Below are 24967 nucleotides of genomic sequence, written 5' to 3' on the forward strand. Positions count from 1 at the left end.
TTAATATTTCAGCTGTCAGTGGACACATATTCTCATTTTTCTCTCTCTCTCTCTCTCTCTCTCTCTCTCTCTCTCTCTCTCTCTCTCTCTCTCTCTCTCTCTCTCTCTCTCTCTCTCTCTCTCTCTCTCTCTCTCTCTCTCTCTCTCTCTCTCTCTTCCTCAGGAAAGAACAACAAACTGATAGGAAGTTACAGTCTTGCAGACTTTAAAGGGATAGTTCACCCCAAAATGAAAAATCTATCATCAGTTTTCTCCTTCTGCTTATCACTAAAAATATTTGACGAAGAATTTTGGGTGAACTATCCCTTTAAACTCTCGTATTCTTACTTCGTATGAACCTTATATAATGAACCATTGTTTTATTACCTTAGAATGAGCCGTTTCTATCTACATACACCGTGGGTCCCCTTACAGTCAATTCGCCATTTTGCGCCGTCAGGTTTCTACAATTTCTACCCTAAATGGGCAAACTGCTATACAGACGGCTATATCTAGTCTTTGCTGTCTTTTTATCATTTGTCAGCCACTGTAGCTTCAAAAGGGAGGGATGAGAGCTGGGCGGTTGTGATTCGCAACATCACCACTAGTTGCTGCTAAAATGTACACAGTTCACCTTTAAATAGGAGTATTGCATTGTGCACTTCTTCAAATGAAATGTGTACTTCTCAATATTTTTTTTCTTTTTTGCTCATAATTGTACAAGCTAATACAAAAATGTTCATACAGTCATCTCCTTCTCTCTGTCTCTCTACTGTGCAGGTTTTCCGGGTTTCCTCTCCAGAAGTTCCTGTTCTTAGATGGTAACAGAAAGCTTGAGATAAGAGGTAAAATAAGTGTGTGTGTTGTATTTTATATTCTGTTGTGATTCCTATTGTTTCTTGTTGCTCTTATTTTGTGATTTGAAGAAGATTAGTAGAAATGGTCTCTAAAACTTCTAAATCATTATGAGGAATTATATGATTATAAAAGACTAATTATTAAAGAATGCGTTTATTTAGCATGTTTGAAAATAAATAAATAAATAAATATTGAATTAAATTAAAGTGATATAAAATTAAATTAAAAACAAAAAACTAAATTGCTGTCAATATCGGCCAAAAATCGATGCATCCATATAAATGCCATATAGGCTGATACAGATTCCAATATATCATATTGTAACACTAGGTAAATGAAAAGTAAATAAAATGATCTATGCCCTTTATAGAAAATTTCTGTCAAATAAAAATTCCTGTATATATCTATAGAATGTTATGATAAATATAATACAGGGAACTGACAGTATCACTCAATTCCCCCATGGTGCTCATTTCCTCACAGTCAGGGCATTGTCCTTATTTAAAGGCTTACAGCTACAGGAATGAAAAAATGCCTTTGTAATTTGTTTTTACTTAGAGGAGGAATGATCTACCTCCCTGAAGGTGCAGGTTCAAGGTATTTGAGAAGTGTACTGTTTGTTATTTTCCTAGCCTCCTCCACAACTAAGAGGTCATAAAGATCCTGAAGCCAAGGGAAGACTACTGAGCTTCATACACTTCATAGACTAACTTTTACTTATTATCAATTTATTTATTGATTTAATTTTTGTTCACTTTATTTGAGCCTATTAACAAAAATAATGTTTTTTTTAAGCTTCATATTTTTTGCTAGTTTACTTTTTGAACCTTCTGACCAGAAGTGTTTGGGTTCCGCTCTGTCTAATTGGTCTTATGATATCATGTAGCCTCTATTCGGATTTTACATAAAGCAACAACAACAAAACCAGCAATGAGGAACTTTTATTTTTTTATTGACATGGCAAATTGTTGCAAAAATGACAACAAGACTTATTAGTTGAATACATCAATAAATAACAATTGACACTTAAGACGATAGATGTAATAAAAGACCATAAGTTCCAGTGAAATATCTTCACAATCCTATGATGTTTTTATATCCATCATTATGTGTGTATTTTGAGGGGCAGTTTTTTTCTACGTAAATACACAATAGAGTTTACAGTTTCCAGTGTTTCTCTTCCAGTTGTTTATGTAAAAAACATTTAGGCCAAAACAAAGAAAATCAGTCCAGAAAATAAAACTCCAGAAAATCAGTAATGAGGCACATAGACAGTTACAGATTTGAAAAACAAAAGGCGGGAATAAAGACCCCTAAACTCTAACACAAAGATCCATTTCAGCACATAAAGGGTTCTTCAGGACAATAGGACATTACTATATGTTTAAAGACCTGAAGCTGCAGACCATGCAGACCTTTTTTTGAGTTAAAAATCAATTTGAGCAAGTACATAACAAGTCAGTATTCAAAACGATCTCCTTACCAATTTTTGACCAAAAATTGAGCTTGGTCTGGTGAAAACCAGATAAGCAGACTTAACTTGTTTTGGCAGACTTTACTTGCTTTACTATATATTTACTTGCTCAGATGACATTTTCCGGTGAAAATTCTTATTTAGGTTACTCAAAGTCATACTCTGTGATTCTGAAGTTCAGTATACACACTGGTGCGGTGTCTGACAGCCACACATCCTCATTACCCAATAGATTAATCCACAGTGAGGAGCCGCGCTGACTCAAAAGAACCATATTATAATTCATATAATATAAATATAATAAATAATAAGCAGCAAAAGATTTTCACTAAACTGCTTTAATTTGGAGCAAGAGATATGAGTGACTTTATTGCATCGGATATATTTCACTTTTCTCACAGCTGATTTGTCCAGTTTTGATGTGCAATCTAACTCTGAATAAAACCTTCTCCATTAGCAGCGCAGCTAAAAACAATGCACCTCCTTAATCACAAAGTAACTGAGTTTGCTCAAACTTACCTGGGTGTTTGCCAAAAGCATTGTTAGCCAACTATGGTTGCAATCTGTTGACTTGTGTTGGTAATGAGGGAACTTTTGGCCATAGTTGGCTTTGGGAAATGCCCCCCTGCTTTGAAACGGACTTCAGTCAACTGGCCACAGTTATTCAGGATCGGTCTATCAAAGCTGTGTCCTCTACAATTTAACAGTTCTTATCCGAATCCCTCATATTATGTGGACTTCTGGACAATAGCACAGGGAGGATCACAGTTCCTTGAGGAGCCGCTGTAGAAACAAACAAGCATGAGACGGTAGTTTCAGTTGTTTTTAACATTCTGCTCTCAGCAGGAGAGAAAGTCCAGAATTCACAATGTTATGGAATCACAGCTTGATCTGTGCTTTAGCCTCAAGGGAACAAGGTACTGTAGTTAAATGCAGATGAGAAGTCTAGAAGAAGAGTATCTTCATGTAAAATGACCTCTTCAGATGTTTTATGTATGATGTTTACAACTGCACAACTGCCATCGTTGTCATGTAAGCAGGGCTTGACATTAACTTTTTTGCTCACCAGCCACCGTGGCTAGTGGTTTTCCAAAGTAACTAGCCACTCAGCATTTTCACTGGCCCCAATTTTGCGGTTTGGAAATTACATTTTATATGATTAAAGTTGACTTTGGCATGCTTAAATTACTTGATTTTGAGTCATTTTACTTGATTTTGAAGATTTAAAACCCTTTCAAACTTTCACATGCAGAGTGACCACCCAAATCAAGACTACGATGTAAATCAGCTGGGATGTGCAGGTGGGCAAGGGCTGGACAACTACAGCAAATTACACGTGTGCATGTGTATTTAATTATTCAGGCACATGGAGCAGTGTTGGGCAAGATACTTAGAAAATGTAGTGAGCTAAGATACCAGTTACTCAACATTAAATTAAGCTTCACTACACTGAAGCTGGGGGTATAGGAAATGTAGCAAGCTAAGCTACAGCAACTTGGCAAAAGTAGTTTACTACATCTGAGCTATTTTTTATTTATTTCATTTTATATTGAACCACCTTCATTCCAATCAATGCTATCTCTGTGATCAATATAATTCAAGCAGATAGACATGCATACTTTTTCAGTTATTCAAAAATTGTCTAAAATCAATTCGGCAACAAAAACATGTGATCCATATTATTAATGTCAGGTGTCAAAAGTGTGTGTATGTTCATCTGTATGTGTATGATATGCATACGCACTTGTGTTTGCATGTTTATGCTCAATTTAGACTTGGGCACTTTTGCAGGAAACTGTAAGTTAATTTACAATTCAACTCAGCTCAAAGTACAGTAGCAAAAGAATTAAGACCAGGTGCAAACAGTGCCAACATGGCAAAAAACAAAACGTGCCTATATCTGTGTGTGTGTGCGCCCTTGTTTATATTACATTGTGGGGACCAAATGTCCCCATAAGGACAGTAAAACCTGAGATTACCTACATTGTGGGAACCAGCCAGCGGTCCCCACTTTTCAGGAGGCTTATAAATCATACTGGATGAGTTTTTTTGAGAGAGTAAAAATGCAGAGTGTTCCTGTGATGTAGGCTTAGGGGCAGTGTTGGGGATAGAAAATACGTTTTGTACAGTATAAAAACCATTACGTCTATGGAGAGTCCCTACAAAGATATTGAACCAGACGTGTGTGTGTGTGTGTGTGTGTGTGTGTGTGTGTGTGTGTGTGTGTGTGTGTGTGTGTGTGTGTGTGTGTGTGTGCTCTATCTGCATGGGAAAAAAAAAATTAATTCATATCAAGAGGTGGCCATGCTGGACCCCTATGCTTTTAATAAGAGGTGTTTATTCAACAGACACAATAGATTATTTTAAAACTTTGCACTGAAGACGATTTCTCTTTTGTTACCGCGTGGATGACGCGCGTGCAACAGCGAACTGAGCGCTCGGAAACAAACGTCAACTAGATAGTGCGCGTATCCAGTGCACGCGCCGAACCCGTCTTTCAGCGCTTACTGCCAAAGGAGTCCTTTGGAAGGCTCACGCGCATCTGTGCGCGTCTGCGCGAGGCAGAAAGGAACATAGAATGTGAAGTATATCGGCGACTTGGCAGTTGTGTTTCCAATTTGAGCTTGATCTTCAGAAATGCTTGGGAAAGTGCAAACGAAAAATGTAGTTAAGCTAGTAGCGTCACTACTTGTAGCGACGCTATGCCCAACACTGGAGAACTGATTGCACGTGTGACAGAGAGAGAGCACGCTTCTGTTGTGTGCCATTCACGCGATTCCGCCTATCCCGCCTTCACTGACTGCAAGTTGATGGATAAAGAATTGTAATAAAATTGTAATTTTGTGATACGACGGTCTTGGCATTTCATTTGGCTGTAGGCTGAAATTATATTCAACCCGCCAAAGTGGCTAGTGGGAGTGGCTGCCGTACCCGCCACAGCTGAAATCTACCCGCATTTGGCGGGTGTTAAACATCTAAGGGTTAAATCTGTGCCATAATTGCTGTCCCTTTAAGTTAGTGCTGATCTAAATGTTAAAATATGTGTAAACAATTCAACATCCAATACAATTGAAATGAAGATTAAGGAACCACAAATGCCAATAAAGACCCTTTAAGCGCTATATAAATGTAATGAATTATTATTATTATTATTATTATTATTATTATTATTATTATTATTATTATTAAAGAGGAATCGTCATAGTGGAAAATGTTCTTTAAATCAGGGGTGTCCAATCTTTGTCCTTGAAGGGCCACTGTCTTGCAGAGTCAAAACACCTGCCTGGAAGAGCTGGTTCAGGTGCGTTTATTTGGGGTTGGAGCTAAACTATGCAGGACAGTGGCCCTCCAGGAGCAGGATGTTCTTCACACCAAGTAAAAAACAACAACAACAAATATCCAATAGGCTTGATTGAGAGGTGAAGAGAGCAGGTCAAATGTGAGATGTGAGAGGAAGTGTTAATGGGTACAGTGAGCTGTCAGGGTCAATAATGCTTCATAAGATCAGAGAGACATCTGACCTGATTTTAGCAGCAGCCACCATCCAAATCACATCAAACTTCAGTCTCCTTAATCCATCACATCAACCGGAATCAAGTGTTTGTCTTTGTGGTTAGTTGACTGGCAATGTGTGGCTTTTGTGTCTGCCTTCTTTGTAAGTGTAGTGCTTGTGTGTGTGGTAAGCTGACTGGAAATCAGTGGTTTTTGTGTCTCTGTGTAGGTGTGCAGCTTTCATACTGAACATGTCTGTGTGGTTGCACTGCTTGGAAACACACGTTCTTACACGTATGCGAACACTCACACTCACAATGAGTGAGACAGGAAGAGGCGGGCTGTGAACCTCCTCTCTTACAAATTACTTCCGTTTTGAGTGAAAGCTCATATGCTCATGGTGACAGCTGAGCTCAAGCGAATCAAATGCAAAGGTTCCTCACATGGCTCATTTTATTTGCTGCTTTGCGCTTGTTTCAGTTTGTGTTCCAGACGGTTTTAAAGTCTGGTAGTGTATGATGCCCAGCTTTTCTCTGTAACCATTTACAAAGTCGGCAAGTGTATGATGCCTAGTGTTTTTGAAATCTGTTCAGATTTAAAAAATCGTGTAGTGTATTACAGCCTTTACACTTTTATGTTCTTTGAAGACACTTTCTTACCACAACTTCCGAGCAGGGGTTTTCAAACTTGGACCCAATTAATTTTGATACGATTACAGTTTCATTTTGACTTTTTTAAAAGATCAAGATTAATCTCAAAATAAAAGATATGAAGATAAACTAATAAAAACACAATAAATATTTAATTATTAATACAGAATAATTCATCTATTAAGATTATTAAAATATAGATCAAAATGAATTATATTGAATCTAATCTAATATTAAAATCTAGAATTAAAATGATCAAGATTAACACTCAATGATGATCAACACTTAATAATGCAATTATTGCATCATTAATAAGCAATACTAATTTTTAACCAGAATGAAATGACCAAGATTAATAATGAAGATTAATCTAAAAAATAAATGTGTTTAAATATAAATATTAAAAATGTGTCTGATAAAATTAATCATTTTATTTTGGTTATTAATAATGTATGAGTATTAACTATTAAATAATTAGGATTATAAATATAATTTTTTATTTTTTTATTTTTAATAAAATTCAAAATTTGTTACATCAATCCTATAAAATCTTGTGAACGTACATGCAGAGCTCCAAGAAGCCGCAGCACAAATGTCTGAGAGTGCTACCACCTTAAGTGCCACCCAGGAAGTAGCCATGCTCCTGGTAGAATGAGCAACCAGATCAACAGGAATAAGTAGATTTTGGTTGGAACACGCTTGTGAAATTGTCTCCACTATCCAATGAGACAAGTGTTGCTTAGACACAGGTTTGCCAGCACAGTTCTTGTCAAAGTGTACAATAATTGCGTGTGTGACTAACGCAACGGAATGCGCTCGATGTAAGAGTGTGGTTCACTAACTCGCTTGGCTGAACATATTGCCAGGAGTAAGAATGTCTTCCATGTCAAGAACTTGAGATCGTCCTGATCCAAAGGTTCAAAAGGTATTTCATTCAGTGAGTGTAAGACAATGGTAAGGTCCCAAGCAGGTGACCTCATAACTCGCCCTGGGTGTAAACGGTATGCACCTTTAAGAAAATGAGCCACCAAAGGGTGTTTGCCAATACTTACACCGTCAACTAAAGCGTAAAAAGTGAGAGATAGCCGCAATGTAGACTTTTTTTGATAATAACATATTTCCAACCATTTTTGAAGAAACCGAAGAACCAGAGTGGTGTCGCAATTGGCCAAGTCTAGTTGATGGTCTTGACACAATGTTGAGACTATCCGCCACCTGCTAGAGTAGTTACTCCATGTAGAGGGTGCCTTAGAACTATTTATAGTCCTCAATAAAGCTTCTTCTAAGTCTTTAGAGAGGGACTGGACCAAGGCCATAGCTTTGGTTTCTCAGCCACAGTTGTAGCTTCTCTGTTCTCTGGTGCCAGATTTGGCCCTCCGCTGGGGAAAGGAGATCGACTCTCTTCGGTAACGGTAATGAGTGATCTTGGACCAAATGAACAAGGGCCGGAAACCAAAGCCGGTTTCTTCGGCCAACTTGGGGTCACAAGTAATACTTTGTGATGGCCCTGTGCTAGTCTGTTGAGCACTAGTGGAATCCGAGGTAAGAGAGTAAAAGTGTACAGCAACTCTTCCGGCCATTCTTGAGATTCTTAAGACAATTGACCTCCCTGGTTGTTCAGGGAATACCATAGATTACAATGTGTTCTCTCGGTAGTCGCAAACAGGTTGATCTTCACCACACCAAACTGATTCCATATGAATCTCATGACTTCTGGATGGAGCGGAGGCACCACACTCATGGGAGAGGTGCAGTTCGAGACAGCAGGTCTGCTGCTTTGTTTGCAGCCCCAGGTATGTATGCTGCTCTGAGTGATGAGAGTTTTCGAAACGCCCAAAAAAGTAGCTCTTTTGTCACCTGGAGAGATTGCACTGATTTGGTGCCACCCTGGTGATTGATGTGGTACACTGCAGACATGTTCTCTGTCCTCACCAAAACATGCTTGTTCTGCAACAACAGGAGAAAGCCCTCCGAGAAAGATATACTGCTCTGAGTCCCAGCATATTGATGTGCTCTAAGGTCCAGGGAAATTCCCAGAGACCCATGATGGACCTGCCTTCCCAAATAGATCCCCACTCTGGTAGAGAGGCATCTGTTGTTATCACTTCCTTGCCAGGATGTTACCTAACGGAACTCCTTGTGAAAGTAATGTCTTGTTGTTCCAAGGGTGCAACATTTGGACACACCTTTGTGTGTAATCCCTATCTTTATCCTTCTGTGTAATTTGGGATGTAATCTGAAGCTGTTCAACCAGTGCTGTAGTGGACGGGCTCTGAGAAGGTCTATTGGAATCACAACTGCTGCCACTCCAATCGTACCCAACAACCGCTGAAATTGAATTCACTTCATTTTCTTGTTCCCCCTGAATGACTGAATCAGATTAATCAACTGTACCACCCTCTTGGTGACAGGGATGCAATCATCACTTGAGAATCGAGTAAAATTCCCACAAACTGCGTTTGTCTGGGATTTAGATTGCTCTTCCAAATTTTCTTTGAGACTGAGGGACTGGACATGTTAAAGTACTATTATTCTGTCCCTCATGACTTGACTGCGAGACAGAGCCCAAATTAGCGACTCATCCAGGTATAAAATAATTTTCAACCCTGCACACTAAAGAGGGCAAAGGGCTGCTAAAACCACCCTGATGAAGTCTCTTGGAGACAGAGACAGAGCCAGGCCAAATGGAAGGACCCTGAACTGATAAACACAGTCTTGTAAGGCAAAACTAAGAAATGGGCAATGTTCCTGACATATGAGTATGTGGAAATGCGCATCCTTTAAGGGTGTACTCACACTAGCCAGTTTGAACCAATTTGCCCAAGTGCGTTTGACCACCAAAGCGCGGTTCGTTTGACTAGTGTGAGTGCTCCGAACCATGCCCGGGCGCGGCTCGATTAGCCGACCCTGGCCCGCTTGGAAGAGGTGGGCCAGAGCACGGTTCAGTTGGACTCGGGCGCGGTTCGCATGCAGTGTGAGCGCTAACCGTGCTGGAGTCCGTAATCAAAGCTGCAAAGTCCTTGCTGCACTTCAGCTGGTACCTTGCAAACCTCCTCATACGAGCAGCACGATTACGTGAAAATTTTCGCGCTACTAGGCGACACATCTGTTTAACAACAGGCTGTGAGAGGGCTGTGGACCACCGTGGACCAAACGACACAAAATTATCCACAAAGAAAACAAAGCAATGGACATTGTATTCAGACTCAGAGAGCACTGCTCTTCCTGTTTATCCCGAAACCGTCGCACCATAATGAAGTAGGCGTGCTCCGGCACGAATGCTGAAACCCGAAACCGTCGCACCATAATGACGTAAGCGTGCTCCGGCACGAATGCTGAAACCCTATGTGAGTGCAGGCCAGAGGGAGAGTGGGGAGGGGGGCAATCGTACTTGGGCCCGGTTCATGGCAACCGTGCCTAGTGTGAGTACACCCTAAGTCTATTAAAGTGAACCATTCTCCCTGTTCTATGGGCTCCAGAGTTTGTGCTGTAGACAGCATTTTGAAGGGCAATATTTTTAGGAATCTGTTCAGTTTCTATAAGTCCAAGATGGGCCAAAGTCTCCAATCTTTCTTTGGTACCAGGAAATATTTGAATTAGAACCCAGTGAGCTGTTTGCTGGTGTTAATCTGTATCTCTTTGGCTAAACTTTTTGCCTAGATTTGGGTCTCTGACAATGGTCATGTGAACTCCTGAAAAAGCTGAAACTTTGTCTAGTCCTGAGGGTAACTAGAACCCAAAGATCTGATGTTACCTTCTCTGAACTGTCCAGGTATAATCAGGAGCATGCTTCAGCGACTCCTAGACCACTATGCACAACCTCCCTGGGATTTGAAACCCCTGGAAGTACATCTCTTAAAATATCCTCCCCTGCCTGGAGTGTGTGACTAGTCAGTTTGGGGAGCTTAGTGAAACTGGCTGGTTCCTCTATCATGGGATTAGTATCTCCAAGGTTCTGAGCGAGGAAAGTTTGAGGGCTGAAAGGATTAAGCAGCTCTATGGCCATATCTGGAAGGTCCACCAAATGTCTGCTAAACTGATTCTCTTCTGCGTCTGTCCTGATCAGCAGTATCCAAGTCAGACTGGGAATCAGTATGAAATACCCAGTCTGGAACAACTGGCATATTAGTCAGTTCCTTCCTAATACCCCCAACTTTCCTCAAAGCAGCCAAATCTATTGGCAAAGCATTTCCTGATCGGGCTGCCCGAGTAGCTGCATTATTCGCTTGGCATATTAATCGTTCTGTCTTCTGACACTTTACCAGGTCCCAAGTAGTTAGGGCTGCAATCTCTCACTCCACTGAAGGCATGTTCCCCATACCACTCTCAGGGGCGTAATTCAACTTAAACTTCCTACAGCCTGCGTTAAACTGGGGTGCTGCTTTTGGGTTATTCCAAGCTTTCCTTAACATCTGGCAATAATCCTCAGCCACTCAAAGAGACGCAGAAAGCTGCATACGGGAAATGCTTGCCCATACACTGTGTGTGTGGACTGGAGCTGTGGCTTCTTCCTGAGTGTCAAGGTCCAAGATCCTTGCCACACTTAAAATGCGTGAAAAGATATCAGAATGTAGGCCTCTTTCTGAAGCCTAAGACCTGGATTCATCTTCTTCGTCTTCTTTAACAGTACTAAATACTTAAACAGTACAAAAATTATTATTTGCATGTAGTAATACCACATCCTTAGAATCATCCCTCTTTTCCTCACATGATGTTGACTCATCTCCAGGTGAGGTTGCAGCAGGCAGTGCAGATGGTTTTACACTTACTGGAGAACTAAGTGTTCTAAGTCTGCCAGCTAAGTCACGTAAGGCTCCTAAAAGTGGTAATTGAGTATCATCCTTAGGCTCTCCAGGACGTGATGACCTGGTAGACTCATCAGGCCTTTTACGTTTGTGAGACTGTTTGTTCCTCAAGGAACTACTGGGAATCACTTCATTGCTCCAGTTGAATGACTGGCTCTCTGCACCCTTTCCTGCAAAGATAGCCCTATCGCAGCTGCACATGGATTTTCAATATCATCTAACAAATGTTGCATACTCAAACAGGAGGGTTATTCTCAGTCTCCTTTCCAGGGGTGTATGCTAGTTTGACAAAACCGACTTTGAATTCGATTGACTCATTACAACAAGCCAGAGTTCAAGTCGCTCATATTATAACAGTTTATTTAAAAAAAAATGACTGTAACTAGATCACAATATTTTAACTAATTCTTGAATTTGAGAACACAAATCAAAATATCATTAACATACATTGTGACTTCACTTTATCACTTAATTAATCATCTTCTGAAGCAAGTCTGCGGACAGTGATTTTGACTGACAGAAAAATGCTTCCTTGAAATATAATCCCTCAGAATAAAGGTTTTTATGTGGATTTTTTTTTTTTTTTTTAATTATAAATATACCATTAACATATAGATTATGACGAATCACTCTTCATTAGTCATCTTTTCATCAAAATACATCTCCGAACAGAATTCCTAATCATATGGTAAACTCATACATCTACCATTCAACATGTGAACATGCAATAAATAAGATGGGAAACTACTAGTTAGTAGTTACTTGGTGTGTTCCAGCAACGCACCAAGATATAAATCAGGAGAAAAACACCCCAATCCTTAGGGACGTGAAGCAGAATTGTAATATCTCCTGTAATGAAGCACACACACACACAAAAAAAACGCTCTACCGCTTCAGTCTCAGATGAGGCAAGAAATGCAAGAGGACATGGTTGGTTCACCTGGATGTTATATAGCCAACCGTTAGGGTCAGTCACCTGACATTGTTGATATTAGGTGTCGAGAATAGGCGAAAGAATAGCGTCATTCAAAGTAAGACTGGTTGCGGTCTGAGTGAGGTTGAAATAGATAGTTACTTCCTAACACTGTGCTTAACACTGTGGGAAGTTTCACAGTTTTTTGTACACATTTAATGGATGTGTTGTGTAAACAACTAATAGAGCACAGATGAACATGAAGAGGACGGAAATGAATGCTGATAGGAATCTTGTGCCATCCTTAGATAGACACATATGCTTAATTTATACTCATTTAAAGTATACCACAATCACAGTACTGTAATATTATTATAATGATCATTAATCTTCATATATTGGTTGACCACCAGTCATTTGTGTGTGTGCATAAGTGTTGGTTGGTCTCTGTGTTTGTGTGTGTTAATCCAATTAGTTTAAGCGGTCAATATAACCTCCCTGCATGACTTGCTTGTCTTTCAAATACAGGCACTGCATAAAACATCAAATTTTATCTGCATAAACACACTCAAAGCTACATATTCAAACATCACTCCCGGCGGGGTCATCTGATCGGTCCGATGACAGTTTTTATGATGATGACTGCACAGGCTGAATGCAACCAGTGATGTTAATTAGACTGAAGCATAATGCGTTAAAGGGGACATATTTTACACTTCAGTAGCACTTTCCGCTAAAGTTCCCTTAACATTTTTTTTTTGTTTTCCCCTGGAGTGCACTGTTATATTAAATGTTTCTTGTTAAAAAAAAAAAAAAAAATATATATATATATATATATATATATATATATATATATACACACACACACACATACTGTGATACTCTCATAATGACAGTGGATCTGGATTTTGTATATATGAGCTTTTTGTATAATACATATTAATCACAAAAAAAATTATCTTTACCATCACAGGAATAAATACATTTTAAAATATGAGAATAGAAAATGTGGGTTCTATTTATTGGGGTTATTTTCAACCCTCATTTTGACCCTCTGTCTGTATGATCTGTTTTTAGAGGTGGCTCTTTTAAAGCGATAGTTCACCCAAAAATGAAAATGTGATGTTTATCTGCTTACCCCCAGTGCATCCGAGATGTAGGTGTGTTTGTTTCTTCAGTAGAACACAAATTAAGATTTTTAACTTCAACCGTTGCAGTCTGCCAGTCATAATGCATTTGTGTTCATTTGTGTTCTACTAAAGAAACAGACACCTACATCTTGGATGCACTGGGGGTAAGCAGATAAACATCACATTTTCATTTTTGAGTGAACTATCCCTTTAATGCTTGTTAGTAAACTGCCTGCCACTTTTATGACTGGCTAATATCATTGCACAGGAAACAGTATCAGCACCCACTCGCTATTGCATGTAAGTGTTTTGTCATTTATTGACAAAACATTATGAAATCATTTACTTAAGGTTTGTAATACAGCTGCTGTCAGATCAACTGCAGTCTTTCAAAACAAGTTTCTTACTGTGCCTTGTGTAATGGAGAGTTTTCTGTGATATTTTTCTGTAATATATATATATATATATATATATATATATATATATATATATATATATATTACAAAAAACTGTTAAATATAATATAATTATATACATTATAATTATTTTAAAATCAACATAAATGTAATATACATTTAAAAATAGTTTATATATTTTATAATTTATATATAATGTATAATACAAATATAAAACCATATAATATAAATATATAATCTATATATAATATAGAATTGTTTTATTATAATATAAAGCTATAATAAATTAGAATCTTTTTTAGCATTACAGTGACAATTGGCTTGGTATGGTGTTGCTTAATTGTCACAATTTTTAAAAAAAATGTATGATCCTAAAAGTATTTCTTTTTTCTTTCTTATTTTAATTGAATTAATTACATTAAATATACGTTTAAAAATAGTTTATATACTTTATAATTAAAAAAAGATGTATTGTAAAATATAATAAAGTAGAATATATAATACAAATATAAAAACAAAATATTGAAAATATATTATTATTATATATAACATTTAAACATAATATGGAATATAGAATTGTTTTATTAGAATATAAAACTATGATAAACCATAATCATATTTTAGCATTACATTGATGACAAATAGATTGGTGGGATAGTTAATTGATATTATTATGTGACCTAAACATGTTCATGGTAATGTGAGCATTTCTCATGTTCCTTAACTCTTACTTGTTTGTTGTACTGTACCTGACGCTGCTGTCCCTTTGTGTCTCTGTCAGAGTGGAAATGGCAATGTGGATCCAGGCCCAACAGCTGCAGGGAGATGCTCTGCACCAGATGCAGTCTCTCTACGGGCAACACTTCCCCATAGAGGTGCGACACTACCTGTCCCAGTGGATAGAGGGACAACTCTGGTATGTGTAGAGTTTGCTTGAGCTTCATTTGAACTGCATTTGCCATTTTCTCATGTTTTAATATAGCAATGTTATTTAATGTGTCTGTGTGTCCTCTGCCAGGGATGCGATAGATTTAGAGAACCCGCAAGAGGAGATTAAAGCCAAGCGTTTATTGGACAGCCTGACCCAGGAACTACAGAAGAAAGCAGAGCATCAAATGGGAGAGGACGGCTTCTTACTCAAGATCAAATTAGGACATTATGCTTCACAACTGAAGGTTCTGCTAGTTCTGTGTTTCCGTGTACAGTTCAGGAATGATGCGTTAAGAAAAAGTGTTTGCCTGATAAACAGATTAGAGTTTTGTCAGTCAGATCAGAGTGCAACCAGTGTTTGTTGTCATCAGTGTTGTACAGTGTACTTGAATGTGTCAAAGTAAAACAAGGCGGAGTAGATGAAGGTGTGTGTGTGTGTGTGTGTGTGTGTGTGTGTGTGTGTGTGTCTGTGTGTGTTTTCAGAGCACATATGACCGCTGTCCCCTGGAGCTGGTGAGATGCATCAAACACATCCTGTACACAGAGCAAAGACTCGTCAGAGAGGCGACTAATGTGAGTAGACACAGCGTAGGCAGTCATTTGGACAGTGTTCTTTATCTTTATTTTATACTGTGTGTATAAACACGCGCGCGCGCACACACACATAAAGCTTAGGAATATTGAGATTAGATAAGAAGACTCTTCTGCTCGCCTGCAAAAAGATTGCATTTATTTGATCAAAAATAGAGTAAAAATTCAGTATTACAAATAAAATTCAATAACAGTTTTATATTTGAATTACTTTAACATGTAATTTATTCATGTCAAAGCTGATTCTTCAGTCTCCCATGATTCTTCATTCTAATATGATGATTTGCTGCTCAAGAAACATTTCTTATTATTATCCATGTTGAAAACTGTTGTGCTGCTTAATATTTTTGTGGAAACTTTGGATTCTTTCATGAATAAGAAGTTCAAAAGAACAGCATTTATTTGAAATACATTTTTTGTAACAATATGAACGTCTTTACTAGAATTTCAAGAATTGATACCTGATATGAAAAATGAAAACTGTCTGTGATATATAGGTTTTTATTTTATATTTATTTAGAATATTATCATCACTAATGACTAGAAAATAATGAAAAATTAATGGAATTTCATCGTTCAAAACGTGTGGGAACTCAGGTCTGTGAATTATTCCATAGCATATGATTTCAACATTTTACAGACCTCATAATTTAATTTTTACACAGAGTTCTTTCTACATTTGACAGATTTATAAACACTTCATTTGAACAAGCCGTTAGAGCTGGGTTGTCTTCTTAGTTTAAACCACAGGCACTGAGTTCAGTGAGTTCAGTCAACTCTGAGAAGTGTGAATAGCGTGAAATGCTGTGAATGCAATCTTTTTACAATCTTCAGAAATAGAATTTGCATTTTTTTTTTTTTTGTGCACGTGTACATGAATATACATAGCTTAATAAATACTACTCAAAAATGTATAATACCTGCCAAGAAAGTGCTCAGTTTTATGAGAGTAAAACAGGAAATTTCAGATTTTATTAACTGAACTGACATCCCATAAAATCATAAAACTGAAGAGGATATCAGTAAATCTAGAAGCTCTCATATATCTGAAAATGCTCACTCATACCTTATGTTCTTATGTGCACAACGTTACATCCACTCAATGCATAATATTTATGTTCAGATACCATGTATGCACTACACAAACATTATTTTGTTTGCTTAAACACACATACATGCTCCCAGTCTTACGTGGGCACAGAGGAATAACCTCACCTGTGTGGGTTATTCATACACAATTAAACAGAGGTGATAAGGACTTTGAATTGTGGGATTTTAGTAGAAGAACCATTGATCATATTGTTTTCAAATCTTTTTAGTTTTATATATATATATATATATATATATATATATATATATATATATATATATATATATATATATATATATATATATATATATATTCTGTTCATAATTTTAGTGAAAGTGAACATTGAAGCATGGTTGTCACTCATGCGTATCTGTGATTGGCAGTCAAGCTCACCTGTGGGCGGGTTGATGGACAGCATGTCGCAGAAGTACCATCAAATAAACCAGGCGTTTGAGGAGCTCAGAATATTGACTCAGGACACAGAGAATGACCTCAGAAAACTACAGCACAACCAGGAGTACTTCATTATACAATACCAGGAGAGCCTCAGAATACAGGGTATGAGTCTACACACATTTAAATTTATACATGTGGCATAACTGAAAATATGTCAGCTCAGGACAGAAAACTGCATGTCACACAGGAATTTCTAGATTCACAACCCACCAGATGGCTCTTCTACATACAAGATTATGGGATTTTTTTTCCAAAGGTTATGTTTGTGGACTAAATCTTCCTCTCTGTTTTGTGCAGCTCAGTTATCAAGTCTGGCCACGCTGCCTCCAGCAGACCGACAGCTACGAGAGCCCAGTCTGCTCAGCAAGAGAGCCACAGTAGAGGCCTGGCTGACCCGAGAGGCCAACACCCTGCAGAAATACAGACTGGTACTCGCACATACATGCCCAAAATGAATAGTGTGCATAATATTAGCATAATTCAACACTCAAACTGTAGCATTTAGTAGAATGCTTTAAAAAGGCATGTCATAAACATCTGTAACATTTTACACTACTGTTCAAATGTATTTATTTTTAAAGAAATTAACATTTTATTCAGCGAGGATGCATTTATTTAACATAGAGACAGTAAAGACAATAATGTTAGAAAACATTTATATTACAAATAAATGCTGTTCTTTTGAACATCCGAGCATTTCTTTTTGATTTATAATATACCGAATCCTTTCACTTGGGTATATGTCACAATATAGAAGAACATGTCGGTTCGCTACTTTTGTTTCTTCATGAGTTTAAGGCCTTTTTGATTGGCAAACAGGTAAAATGAGGAACACATTCATTTCAAAAGAAACTGTTTTGCATTATATGTCTTCTTTAAAATGAAAAGATATTTGATGTTACCTATTTGTTTTCAAGTACATATGTTCACATCTGTTCATGTGATGTCATATGAGCTTGTGTGTGTGTGTGTGTGTGTGTGTGTGTGTGTGCTTAGGGCTTAGCAGAGAAACACCAGAAGACTCTGGCATTGCTACGGAAACAGCAGACGGTGATTCTTGACGACGAGCTGATTCAGTGGAAAAGACGTCAACAGCTGGCTGGCAACGGCGGGCCGCCGGAGGGAGGACTGGACATACTACAGTCATGGTGAGCACACACATTTACATCTCATAAAGCTGAAGCTAATTATAATTACTACAGATTAATCCAAACCCCAATATAAATTTTCACATTTGTACACATTCTTTATTTTAATTTATTTTAATAGATAGACAGACAGATAAGATAAGATAAGATAAGATAAGATAAGATAAGATAAGATAAGATAAGATAAGATAAGATATATTTTCACAATACACGCTCTAAGACTGTGTGTGCACAGGTGCGAGAAGCTAGCGGAAACCATTTGGCAGAATCGACAGCAGATCCGGAGGGCGGAGCATCTGAGACAGCAGCTGCCCATTCCCGGTCCCATCGAAGAGCTGCTGACCGAACTCAACAGCACCATCACGGACATCATCTCAACTTTAGTTACCAGGTGTGTGTGTGTGTGTGTGAGAGAGAGCTAGAGAGTGAGCGCGCGCGCGCGCGCGCGAGAGAGAGAGAGAGAGAGAGAGAGAGAGAGAGAGAGAGAGAGAGAGAGAGAGAGAGAGAGAGAGAGAGAGAGAGAGAGAGAGAGAGAGAGAGAGAGAGAGAGAGAGAGAGAGAGAGAGAGAGAGAGAGAGAGAGAGAGAGAGAGAGACAGCCTCAGAGAAGCAGTGATATTAAGGTTAAGTGATCGCAAAGTGGAGTAACCACCAACCAATATCTTTACATCATCAACATCATTTTTATTTTTATGCAGTTTTTTTCTAGGCATTGCTATGATTTCAGTGTTGACATTTGAATTAGTTGCCATGACGACATGCAACCACATTTAAACTTATCCAGTAGCTTCCTTCCAGTTTTCTGTATGTGTGTGTATTTTTTTACTCAGTTTAGAGCCTACAAGTCTAAGTAGTTATAAATGAAAAGGGTTCTTAAAGGGAATCTGTTCCAAACCTGTATGAATGTCTTTCTTCTGCTGAAGACAAAAGAAGATTATATTTTGAAGAATATGGGTAACCAACAGTGGGGCCCCTTGATGGGCCCCTTTGACTTCCATTGTATGGAGGAAAAATACCATGGAAGTTAGTGGGGTCCCTACTACTTTAGAGTGAGTAAATTAGAACAGAATGAATGCCATGAATAAACCAACATGTATGCACCAAGAAATGAGGGCACTAGCAACTTAAATGTACACTACTGTTCAAAAGTTTTGGGTCAGTAAGATGCTCACCAAGGATGCTTTACCTTGATTAAAAAATACAGTAAAAACATATATAGAAACATATGGAATATTGTGAAATATAACATTATGAAAAAAAAAATCTATAGTTACCAAGAGGACTTAGCACCTTTTCCGTGTCATGGAGATGCGTGTGCTCCACTGGATTACTGGTGTGTCTCCTTAACCACTGCTGTAATTATACAATCTGGCCGTAAATGGGCGTCCTATAAAAGCTGTTGAATGAACTTTATTAAATAAAATAGTTTGAACTAATTTTGAGGTCAAGCTGCCTACCACTTTAAACGGCCATGTAGATCACCAAAGTAAAGATGGCAGGATACAATTGAAGCAGATATTGGGATTATACCCGAATGGGGGCGTTCAGCGGTGCAAAATGGCATGCCAAGATCCGAAAAGCAGACTCCACACTTGTGTAAAACATGTCAGAAGACGATGCCAATAAAAAAATATAAAATGTGTTTCCTGAATATATTTTACAATGCAATGTATCCCTTTGATGGTAAAGCTGAATGTTCTGCAGTCAAGTCATACGTACCACTTTATGATACTTTTACCATGCTTTTGCATCCTTTTTGAAGCTTGAAATCCCCAGTCCTTTTCTGAAGTAAAAATAGTTATAATGGGGGTTTGCAATGTCATGAGGGCGAGTACATGATGACGTAATTTTCCTTTCCGGGTGAGTTATCCTTTCAGATCGTTCATTCTAACATTTTATGAAATCAAAAGATGAACATCTCAGTGCCGAATTTAGATGTGTATGCATTACTCACACTGAATGTGGTCTTGTGAATCTGTGAGAAATCGACAGAGGTTGTTTGTCAGTTTCAGTCGTCACTTTTGTGGCTCACTGATGTCTAACTTTTGCTCTCTATCTCATAATATCTCATGTTGTGAGTGTTCACACCTACCAAAGGGGATGAATGTGAGGGTTCATTCATGTGTGTGTGTGTTTGGTGCCTCAGGCCAAACAGTCATTGAAACAACTGAGCTTAGTGGAACGTGGGCTTTTAAAAACCATCAGTGTCTGAATGGATCTCCATCACCCGAAGAAGTGCCACAATGGCTGTGTAGCTTTCTAACATTTATACCTAAACCACAAACTTGTCGGAGTTGTGGCCTAGTGAGTAGTTCACATGCTCTGATATTGCTCCGTTGCACTTGTGCAAATGACTATTGACTAATCTTAAACTTACCCTTAAAACGTATTATTTTAAGAAAATAAATACACTACTGGTCAAAAGTTTTAGAACGGTTAGATTTTTAAAATGTTTTTAAAGAAGTCTCTTCTGCCCACCAGGGCTGCATTTATGGACATTCTAATATGAAGATTTACTGCTCAAGAAATATTTATGATTATTATCAATGTTGAAACGTTTTTTAGGATTCTTTGATGAATAGGAAGTTCAAAAGAACAGCATTTATCTGAAATATAAAGCTTTTGCAACAGTATGAATGTCTATACTGTCACTTTATCAATTTTATGCATCCCTGCTAAATAAATGTATTACATTTCTTTAAGTTCTTTCCCAAAAAATTTTTTTAAATCAAATTCTAACCGACCCAAAACATTTAAATGGTAGTGCAATTTTACAAAAGCTTTTTATTTCAGAAGAGTGGAGTAATTATGCTGAAAATTCAGCTTCGCATCACAGGAATAAATTACATTTAAAAATATATTCAAATAGAAAACAGTTATTTTATATTTTTTATAATATTTCACAATATTACAGCCTTTTTTTGTATTTCTAATAACATAAATGCAGCATTGGTGAGCAGAAGAGATTTCTTTAAAAACATAAAAAAAAATCTCTAAATAATTGAATTTATCTATGAACAATTATGTATTTTATTTGTTTAAAAGGGTTCCATCACATTTGTCATACCTGCATCCCCACAGGTGTTTCTTAATAATGTTCTATTGCACACTTCCATATTAAATTTCAGACTTTTTCATTTGAATGGGAGGCAATAAAAATGCTCATATGGGTGACATTAGTTTGAATCCCTCTTGTGACAGTGGTTACACTTTTGATTGATTTTGATGGTCTCCTTTAGACTTTCGTTTGACTATAAGTAACATTTCATATGCATGTCAACTAACTGTCATTAGAGTATTAGTTGAGTATTGGTAGACAGTTAGGGGTATGGGTAGACCAATAAGGGGTTAGGATTAGTAAAATAAGTTGACATGCACTTATAGTCAGTAGAATGTCTGTTGGGGAGCATCACAAATGTTAGCAGATATTAAGAAGACAGTCTAAAAATACTCTACTAATACTCTTATGAGAGATATTTGACATGTATGTGAAATGTTACTTATAGTTAACAGAATGTCTAGAGAGGACCATCAAAATAAAGTGTTACCGTGACATTCCCTGGTCTAGTTCCCCCCTCATCATAATCATCCTCTCTTACTATACGAAATTGAAAAAAATAAAAATGTGCATACGTTAATGTTCTTTAAGATTCTTTAAAAAAAAATTGAAAAGGAGTCTTTCATATATTTCGTGGAGCGCATTTTTTTTTGGGCAATGTAAATATCCGGGATTATACTGGACCCTTTTTATAAATCTGAAACATCTTTGATGAATAAAGACAACATGCAAAGACTTTTTTTTTTTAAACACTGACCCCAGACTTTTGTACGGTAGTGTACATGTTTCTTCCTGTTGAAATATAGTTTGGATAAGGATGTATAGTAAGTATGTGTATGGGTGTGTGTGATCTCTCTGCAGTACCTTTATCATCGAAAAGCAGCCTCCTCAGGTGCTGAAAACGCAAACTAAATTTGCTGCGACAGTGCGTTTGCTGGTAGGTGGGAAACTCAACGTGCACATGAACCCCCCGCAGGTCAAAGCAACCATCATCAGCGAACAACAGGCCAAGGCTTTGCTCAAGAATGAAAACACCAGAAAGTGAGCAGAAACACAACACATTGTATTATGTAACTCCGTTGAGTGTTGTTGATTACTCATTGTTGTGGATGAGCTTAATATGCCTGAAGCATGTTTCATCATCAGGCACCCTGATACACCATCCTACATTTACCAACACGCACATTTAAAGGACTTAAATGCTTCTCTATATGCAGAATAATAATATGCATATGTGTCTGTCTAACAGTGACAGCAGTGGTGAGATCTTGAATAACAACTGTGTGATGGAGTACCACCAGACCACGGGCACCCTTAGTGCGCACTTTAGAAACATGGTGAGTGCAATGTAGCCATCTAAGGGCTAACCTTAGAGAAAACTTCTGTAAGAGTGTTTGATCGTGTCTGAAGGTTTCAAAGTACACTGTAAGCCAACATTTTCATGTACTCTGTGCCTTTAGAGAATAAAGAACTACTCTTAGTTTACGCAACAACCATGACAAATAATAAAAAAACAGACTTTCTTGCTAACCAGAGAGTGTAACAATCACTTGTAATTCTGTCTTACTTTTGTACACTATATTTAATTTGTTTATAATAAAATTAAGTTCAAATGAAGAATTACCGGTAGTAAAAACAACTTTCTTTATACTGTAATAAACAATTGGTTAGGCAATTTGTGTTATTTTATTTAACATTCATATTCATTTGTAGATGTATCATGTTTGTAAATGACTTTGTAAATGGAAAGAATCTCTCTCTCTCTCTCTCTCTCTCTCTCTCTCTCTCTCTCTCTCTCTCTCTCTCTCTCTCTCTCTCTCTCTCTCTCTCTCTCTCTCTGTCTCTCTCTCTCTCTCTCTCTCGTCCTGTAGTCTCTGAAGCGGATCAGGCGTTCAGACCGCCGAGGTGCGGAGTCTGTTACAGAGGAGAAGTTCACCATTTTATTTGAATCTCAGTTCAGTGTTGGGGGAAATGAGCTGGTATTTCAGGTTAAGGTGAGATTGCAAAGTCTCATTACTAAATTAGAACGTTACAAACCACATGCTTTCAAGCATCTATGCCAAAACATCCACCATCCTAGAATGGAGTTGGTTTTTGGTTAATTCAATCAAAATGAATGTTTTAGTATATTTAGCAGTACAAAGCAAACAATTATAGTTGTTATATAATGCTATACATTACCGTTCAAAAGTTTTCAAACTTTTCTATTCATTATTTCTTTAATAGCAGCCATCAGTCTTTAGCGTCACATGATCCTTCAGAAATCATACTGAAATGCTGATTTGCTGTGCAAGAAAAGTTTATTATCATCATTGTGCTGGTTAATATTTTTGTAGAAACCATGATTCATTATTCTTTTATTATTCTTTGATGAATCAAAAAAAGTAAGCATTAATCTGAGATATAAAATTATTTATAAAATAAAAGTACTAAATATAAAATAACTACTAATTCAGCTTCACAAGGAATAACTATTAAGTAACTACTAATTAACAGTGATGCACAGTATCAGATCAAGGCCCTTTCTTCTTCTTTAGTACTAATGTTGTTAGATAATAAATGTACTACTGTTATGTGTACTATATGTAAATATTCATTTACTTCACTCGCAAATGTACCGATTAATGTTGCTGTCTGTGTGTGTCCACGCTATAATGTTGCAGTTCTTGCAGCATTAAATCAGAGAAAACTATTCTAGTGAAAGAGTACACAGAGATTCATGAGTGCACATGCAGAGTGCACAAAATGTGAGCGCACACGCAATTTCTGTGAGTCCAGTTTTGTGCGAGAGAATGAATTGAGATTCCGCTTGTAAGCAGAGATTCGTTGCTTGTAAAATTGATGTGCTCTCGCGGTACAATATTAATACTACATTAGTATTTTTTTTTTAATGTAAGTATTGTCTGCAACCAGAAGTTCAGGACGGAACCCCATCCCCAATCTAAGTGCCTTGCCAACATGGCTCAGTCATTTTATGTTTATGTGATACCAAATGATTTCTGTATTTAAGGCAATGACTGAGGGGAAAATGAGAATACAGGGAACCTATGAGTCATTAAAAAAGAATTACCAAATAGTTCTCAAGTAGTTACTTAGAACCTGGAACAGTATTCTAAAGTGGAAACAAAAGGAACCCATTCATAATTAATGAAGAATTACCAAATAGTTAATAGTTAAATAATTAAGCCTAACTACCATTAATACAGTACTAATAAAGGAAATTTGACCCTCTATTCTAAAGTGAAAGTTTTATCCTCAATTATGGTAGTAATTTATATAAGTTAATAAGCAGCTTCTACAGACACAAAACATATTTTTTGTCTATTTGGATAAATAGTGAAAGGGTACAACATGAACGTATTGGCAACATTTAAACAAAGGTGTTTTTACCTCAAAATACATAAAATATATTTTATATCATATACACATTTACAATTTTCCTTTTACCATTTTATAGATACATGTTACTTCCCTAAACACAAACATAGCAATTTAACAGAGACTAAAAATGACAATACAACTTAATGGGTTAATGGGCAATCTAGCATTACAATTATATTTTGAGCCCCTAATCTCACTCAAACCTCTAAACATACACATAATGATTTTTTTAAAAGTGAAAATATATAAAGAAAAACATAACTAACAAAAGTGTAATCACAATCATTTCTTTATTGTGAAAATGTCAAAAGCGGTACCAATAGTAGTCCGAGTGACGATGTGTTGCAGTCGAAGTCATCTCTGGTGATATAGTTTTGTAAGAGGTAAGGTTACAGAGAATTTAAGTTATTTAATTTAAACTTAATCCCACTGTTTGAAGGCGCGGGCGTTTCTCATTCACCACAAACTAAAAACTAAAACACGGCTTGTCGCAATCTGTGACGAAGCAGGCGAGAGCCAATGAGCGTTTGATATCACTGCTGTAAAACGCAATGTTTGAATTCCCAACCAGCGCGGGTTTTGTTTACGGTCGCTGTT

General features: G+C 37.3%; 1 protein-coding gene across 1 annotated transcript in view; it reads left to right on the forward strand.

Annotated features, from left to right (window-relative positions):
• Nucleotides 1-24967, forward strand: part of stat5a (signal transducer and activator of transcription 5a) — a 122376-nt gene that overhangs the window by 75161 nt on the left and 22248 nt on the right. The window contains exons 2-12 of the mRNA XM_067414058.1: nt 760-824; nt 14499-14633; nt 14736-14892; nt 15131-15220; nt 16712-16886; nt 17082-17212; nt 17781-17932; nt 18168-18323; nt 21851-22030; nt 22239-22326; nt 22861-22983. Of these exons, the coding sequence (XP_067270159.1) occupies nt 14506-14633; nt 14736-14892; nt 15131-15220; nt 16712-16886; nt 17082-17212; nt 17781-17932; nt 18168-18323; nt 21851-22030; nt 22239-22326; nt 22861-22983 (1380 nt within the window). The 5' untranslated portion in view covers nt 760-824; nt 14499-14505. The remainder of the gene's footprint in view (nt 1-759; nt 825-14498; nt 14634-14735; nt 14893-15130; nt 15221-16711; nt 16887-17081; nt 17213-17780; nt 17933-18167; nt 18324-21850; nt 22031-22238; nt 22327-22860; nt 22984-24967) is intronic.

Source organism: Pseudorasbora parva, chromosome 2, assembly GCF_024679245.1.
Source record: "Pseudorasbora parva isolate DD20220531a chromosome 2, ASM2467924v1, whole genome shotgun sequence".
NCBI classification, from domain to species: Eukaryota; Metazoa; Chordata; class Actinopteri; order Cypriniformes; family Gobionidae; genus Pseudorasbora; species Pseudorasbora parva.